This window comes from Octopus bimaculoides, chromosome 4 (assembly GCF_001194135.2).
Source record: "Octopus bimaculoides isolate UCB-OBI-ISO-001 chromosome 4, ASM119413v2, whole genome shotgun sequence".
In the NCBI taxonomy this organism is placed as follows: Eukaryota; Metazoa; Mollusca; class Cephalopoda; order Octopoda; family Octopodidae; genus Octopus; species Octopus bimaculoides.
The window spans coordinates 92218883-92225991 of NC_068984.1; the positions used below are offsets into that span (position 1 = coordinate 92218883).

Consider the following 7109-nt stretch of genomic DNA (forward strand, 5'->3'; position numbering starts at 1 on the left):
AATTGATGTATCAATACCAGCAGTTAACAACGTTTCCCTAAAAGAAATGGAGAAACTTTCAAAATACAAAGACCTTGAAATAGAGGTAACTCGAATGTGGAATCTAAAAACAGAAAAATTCCTATCATAGTAGGTACCTTAGGTTTAATTAAAAAAATATTCAGACAAATACATAACAAAAACACCAGGACTTACAAATATATATAACATACAGAAAATTGCACTACTGGGCACTACACACATCCTACGCATAACACTTTCAATACAGTAACCATAAGAGCATCACAGCAAACCACAGCACATACCCAAGGCACACAGAGCTGCGCTTGGTAGTGAAGTGAAAGCACGTTATAAAAATAAAACTACTGAACAATAATAATAATAATAATGATGTCAAGATTCCCTGATGCAGTACTAGATTGCTTTGATCCAGTACCAGAATGTCCTGATGCAATACCAGGCAGTGGCTCTCATAGGCTTCTGATTTTAACTGATTTGAAGTGTTATGATGTACATTGTTTTGTCTTGGTATGGTTGTAATGTATGTGCCTGGTATATCCTTATCAGACTGGTAGTCATGATGGGTATATTGCATTTCGTATATTTGTACCCCAACGTCATTTTCATGGTGTGTGCTACTCTCTCACTCATTATTATTATTATTATTATTATTATTATTATTATTATTATTATTATTATTATTATTATTATTATTTTCATTATTATTAAGGCGGTGAACTGGCAGAATCGTTGGTACGACGGGAAAAATGATTAACAGTATTTCTCCTGTCGCTACATTCTGAGTACAAATTACGCCGAGGTCGACTTTACCTTTCATCCTTTCGTGTTCGATGAAATAAGTACCGGTTACGCCCTGAGGTCGATATAATTGACTTGCCCCATCTCCCAAAATTCAGGCCTTGTGCCTATAGTATTTATTATTATTATTATTATTGTTGTTGTTGTTGTTGTTGTTGTTGTTGCTGTTATTATTATTATTATTATTATTATTATTATTATTATTATTATTATTATTATTACCGTGGCGATCTGGCAGAATGGTTAGCACGCTGGGTAAAATGCTTAACGGTATTTCGTTGGTCACTGCGTTCTGAGTTTAGATTCCTCGGAGATCGACTTTGCCTTTCATCCTTTCGGGGTCGTTGAAATAAGTACCAGTTACGCACTGGTTCGATGTAATCGACTTAATCACCTTTCTCAAGCTGCTCTTGTGAAAAAAATTTGAAATCATTATTATTATTATTATTATTATTATTACTATTGTTATTATTATTATTATCATCATTGTTGTTGTTGTTATATTATTATTATTATTATTATTAATTTTTTTGTTTATCCAGACAAGACTAGGAGTTTTATCATTCAGTGATAAGGTAGAAATAAATTTTAACCTGAACGAATCTACTGACAAATCTACTACTCTACAGAAAGTCAGTCGAATTCAACAGCTCTCAGGAAGCACTTATACATGGCTGGCATTAAGAAAATTAGTTAATATGTTTAAACCTGGAAATGGTGCTCGATCTTCTGTTACACAAGTCGCCATTATTCTGACTGATGGAAATTCTCAGAAACCACATGAAACTTTGAAAGCAGCAAACATGATTCATCGTCAAACTCGTATTAAAGTCTTTGCGTTGGCCATTGGGGAGAACATAGCAGCATATGAGATTCGTGGCATCGCCAGTTCTCCAAAGGATACATATTTCAAACAAACTGCGTCTTACGCTGCTTTGGAGAGTATTATAGAAAGATTCTTTAACACAACATGCGAAGGTATGGCTTTATTTCTTTTTTCGATTTCATATTGAATGTACTAAATGCATTAAATGTATGCAATCCTATTAAATGTATATTAATCCTCATTTTCAGATCCTTATTGTTTTGCAATGGGGATCTCTCCATATAAATTTTTAATGTAAGCAAATTTCTCAGTGAATATATATGATAAATTCTCTAATAATCTCAGCAACATTTCATGAATATCCTCGTACTTTCTTTTTTCTTCAACCAAAAATGTTTTAAAAAATGATGATTCGTAACTAAGTAAATATACTAATTAAACACTTAAGTAAGAAAGAGTAATATGTTGAATTTCTTCTCACACATTATCATATATTTGCCCGAAATATTTCGGGCATTTTTTACAAACACTTTTTTTAACCTGAGTACTAAGATAAATTGTTTGATTTTAATCTATTAAATCTTTTCGTACAGCAACCGCCGCGAATTTTCTTTACTACTCTCTAAGGCGACAAGCTGGCAGAAGCGTTACCACGCCGGGCTAAGTACTTAGCAGCATTTCGTCTGTCTTTACGTTCTCAGTTCGAATTTTACCGAGTTCGATTTTTGCCTTTTATCCTTTTTGGGTCGGTAAAAGAAGTACCAGTTGAAAACCAGGGTCGATGTAATCGACTCGCCCCTCCTCTGAAATTGTTGGTCTTGTGCCAAAATTTGAAATCAGTTAATATCACTTTCTGAATGAAACAAATATAAAGAGAGCAAAATACTATTCTCGCAAAAAAATTATTAATGTGGTTGTGTTAACAATTGAACGTACAATTATCAAGCAAAACGATAAATACTTTTTGAGTAACCAAAAAGAAATTTAATTATTAATAAAAGAATAGGTCTCCCATATTTTTCTAAGACCTAGAGTTTTATTAAAAGAAGTTGTCCACATTGCATCTTTAATACACCTGCTGCATCAGTGACACTCGTGGAGATCATTGCTAGAAATAATCTCTTATCTATAACGATATTATACTGATAAAGGTAACTGGATATGGAAGATGTATGCTGCTTAATGCTACTCTTACGTGGAGAGAGCGTGTGTTTGAGAGAAGAAATGTATGAAAGGGAAAAAAAAAAGGCAACTAAAATATATATGTAAATATATGCGAAATGTCTGGTCTACCTATATAATGCATTATGTGTCTGATGAGGGGTAATTGATGTAAAATAACTAACTCGTTATTAAGGAGGGTGTATTACCAGTGAACTACAACAGTTATAACTAAAAAAAAATAGTCAGTCAGTGTCATGGTCGCGGCGGACAAAACTGAAAAGGTGTTGCCCCGGATAATGGCGAGGAAGACGCACTAGAAGAGCCATTCCGACTTATGGGGCTCGCACTTGCTGATAGTCATCTTCTCCTCGATAGCGGTGAGCAGGGATGTAGTCCGGGGACTAAAAACGCCGGAGGCTCGACCACAAATCTGTCAGAGAGCGGCCGATGCTTTGACAGTTTGTCCTTCTCGGCCCGACGAACAACGAAGCCTGGGCTCTCAGCCGTACACACCAGATTGCCGCTGGAGGTGTCGCAGCATGTAGCATTCCAGATAGGAGGTCTACCACTGTGGAACGGGAAAACTTCGATGAAACACCGATGTGCAAACACTCGCTATCCAGGTGAATGTCATTCGAGAGTGATGGCACTGCTGTTGGGCTAGGAGATCGATCAAAAACATGTCAGACGGTGCTGATCAATTCAGCGTACCAGCTCGTCGAAGATAATGTTGTACTGGATGGCATCCTACTTGCTTTGTGGAGGCCGGACGTCAACAAAGGAGAGAGGGGAATGAGCGTCCGGAAGGCGAAGGCTTATCTGGCTCCATGTTGCGTAGGACACCTCACGTTACCTGATCACAGTAGGTACAGTTGTGTTGTGGAAAACCCTTTTGATGGGAACATGGCAAGAGGTCACCAACGAAAGAAATGCCGGTAAAGCCTGTGACATCGGAAGTCGAGGCCATCATAGACGAGTAAGGCGGTATGTTGCCATTCAGTGTCGTCAAACCGGACGCTGCATATCTTCTTAGCGTTCTGTACAAAACAGGCCTCAAGATCTGTGAGAAGAAATGTATGGCTGTAGCAAGGGGCACTGCTGAAAGTATATAGAAGCTTTGGCATGGTGAAACAGTTCTTTCATAGAAAGAATGCCGGACGGACGGCTATCAGGTTCAGTTTACTTGTCATAGTTTTGAGCTTCAAAGACTGGACCTGATGGTGGGGCGAATGGCAGACTGGAGGATAGGTGAGCCAAGGATAAGAACGTCCTCTTTCGATGTCACCTCCAACTCGTGGAGTAATGAACTTGGACGAGTTAATCAAGAAGCTAGTCCTCGCCAGCGCGAGAACCACTGATCGGAGATCTTGGCAGACACTTTCTTCGGGTTCACCCATTGTTGCATTGTCCAGGTACCAGACATTAAAAGAAGGAGTAATGCTTCGAGCAATGCCGTCCAACCCGAGAGCGCAGAGAAGGGAGCTACTGGATCACCCTGCTGAATGCCGGTCTAAGATGGTATGACCTTATATGCAATGAGAAGCATGTTCGGAGACCCGTGCAAGTAAGCTAGCGGGTAGGCAGACGGGGCACGACTAAGACAGGTTTCGATCAAGTGGTCGCGACGCAGAGAGTTGAAGGTATTTTTCATGTCAATCTTAACAATGAGGAGTCTAAAATCATTGTATCAATGTCAGGGAGACTGAGGACGAGCAAACCGAAATAGAACAGCCATTTCCATTGAATGGGTCGACTGGGGTACAGAGCGTTTCCATTTGAGGATGCGAGGACATTGGCCACAAACACTCAAGCCGCTTTCGGGGTGATCTTAAGAGGGATCTTCCGAAGCACTCTAAAATGCGCCGAGCAGGTAAATTGTCTCGTCTGAGCGTGTGGTGGATGGGCACAGCCGCATAGTCGAAGAGAAGAGGTAGCTGCTGTATCTCCATGTTGAGAGAAAATTCGAGGCCCGTCGTGTCAAGCCGACGCAAAAGAGATGATGCGCTTTATTGTAAATAATGTTGTCTAAAACCGAATCTTTCATATTAATTTATCTAATTTTTTTCTCCACGGTCAACGTATGTAACGTTTCACTATGGAATGAAATCGAAGACATAATCTAATTTTACATACAAAATCTATATTATTTCTAAGACAATCGACTGAAAAACTATGGAATAAAATTGAAGATATAATCTATTATTGACAAAACATTATATCATTCATAAGACAGTTGATAAATAGAGAAATATTGAAATTAAATAACGATGTGTATATAATTCATAATGTATTTACGAATATACAATAGTACTAGCTGTAAGATTTCATCTTAGAGACAAAATTCGTTCTCCTTAATGAATTCGTATGTCAAAAACTCAGCCTGTGCTAAATGACATCACCGAACCGCCAGACACTGATGTTTCAGAATAATCTTCCTCCTCAGAGACGGACACTCCAGGTCATTCTTAGATAGGTAGGAACTTTCGTTGTAATATAAGCAAACAAAACATTTGCTGATTTTTGCAGAAACTAGCCAAGCAACATGCATATGAAAATTCAATGAATGGTTTTATCAATGTACAATGACTGCCATCAAGAGTTATTTCAACTACTAGAATTGAAGAATTTGACAGAAACCATGAAAAACTTCTAGGAGTGTTGATGAGGACCAAGTAGCTCTTTACCCACTACAGTTTTCGAAATCTCTTAAAATCTTGACTACTGAAACATACATACATACATACACTCACAAACGTACACACACACACACACACAAACACACACACACACATATATACATTACAGAGCACTCTCTGCAATTGACACAGAAAAGTGTTAGTAAAATTGCTGGTGTTGACGCCGTACGCATTTTGCTAATTCTCCGTATCAACATGCAAACATCCGATATATACCCTTTTATTATAAGAAGACGTAGATTCCGCCGAGGTCGACTTTACCTTTCATCCTTTCGGAGTCGATAAGTACCAGTTGAATACTGGGGACGAAGTAATCAAAATTGCTGGCTTTGTGCCAAAATGTGACACCATTATAAGACGTAATTTTTATATCAAATCTGTGTTTGTCATCTCCATAGACAAAAATTAAGTGAACAGTTATATGATGATATCAGTCGAGTTGAGGATCTTCTTAACCTATAGATATCTGCTAATCAGTCGCCTTAACATATTTAGAGGATGTAGATAATCCAAGCGTTAAAACAGCAAAATTAACAAAAAAAGAGAGAGATAAATTGTTGGCAATACAAGGATTGTTTCAATTAAAAATTATTGATTTAAGTGTTTTTAGGAAAGTATGTATTTAATACAACTATATAAAAATTTAAAAAATAGGGGTTCTTTTTTGTTTCATTAAACGGTTAAGTTTTTCTTAGTAATGTTACTTTTATCTTTTTCGTGATTACATAGCAGTAAAATAGAATATTATGTATTCCGTTCGTAAAACAACAGGCTGTTACTAGATAAAAAATGAGGATATGATGTTCGTATCGAGTTAGCTAGCATGTACATAGCCCGGAATAAAACAATGGATAATGAGTGAAGTTTGAAGTCATCGAAACATAGCGTAGATATAAAGAACTTTTTGAATATTTAATTTTTTAAGAAGCGGTTAACAGTTTTGAAACTTTAAAATTAGTCATTTTGTAGTTTAAAAAATTGTTTCTATTTCTTTTCTAGAGATTTATCGAACAACTACGACTGGTAAGAACTAAATTTCGTTTCTATATGTATTTCTCAAATCGACTAATTATTCTTTTTTCAGGCTTAATTTTCACGGCACATTTAAGTGAAACGAGTTCCTCTGTGTTCAATATTCTCAGACATTCAGGCTTGCTAAAGTTTCTAAAACCCATATGATCATAGATTACACTGCATACTTGCTAAAATATTTACTTAGGATCCCGTTCAAAACGGGGGCACCAGTTTTCATTTATGTTTTATGTAGTGTTTTTTGGTACCGAAAGACTTTCAAACTTCGTATACTTATTTATTTTGTGTTATAGAACAGAAAAAATTTTTGTATTCGAATTTATTTCATGTAAAAAATTGTCTTATTTCGATAATTTCAACCAATCACTGACAAGTATTCAGCTGTTTACACTTACTCCTTTGGCAATTTAAGCGGTGTAAAGCGTATTTAATCTCCATTACTTCTGACATTTTGCAGAGAGGCAACACACGTGTGTTCGTTTTCCCTAACCCTAACCCTAATTGACTTGCTCCTTCCCTCAAAAACCAGGCCTTGTGCCTATAATAGAAAGGTTTATTAGCTACTGCCAATA

General features: G+C 37.0%; 1 protein-coding gene across 1 annotated transcript in view; it reads left to right on the plus strand.

Moving 5' to 3' along the window:
• The window catches only part of LOC106879865 (cartilage matrix protein), a 54123-nt gene that overhangs the window by 27864 nt on the left and 19150 nt on the right, over positions 1 to 7109 (plus strand). Inside the window, exons 7-8 of the mRNA XM_052967643.1 lie at positions 1362 to 1797; positions 6505 to 6528. Coding sequence (XP_052823603.1) covers positions 1362 to 1797; positions 6505 to 6528 — 460 coding nt within the window. The remainder of the gene's footprint in view (positions 1 to 1361; positions 1798 to 6504; positions 6529 to 7109) is intronic.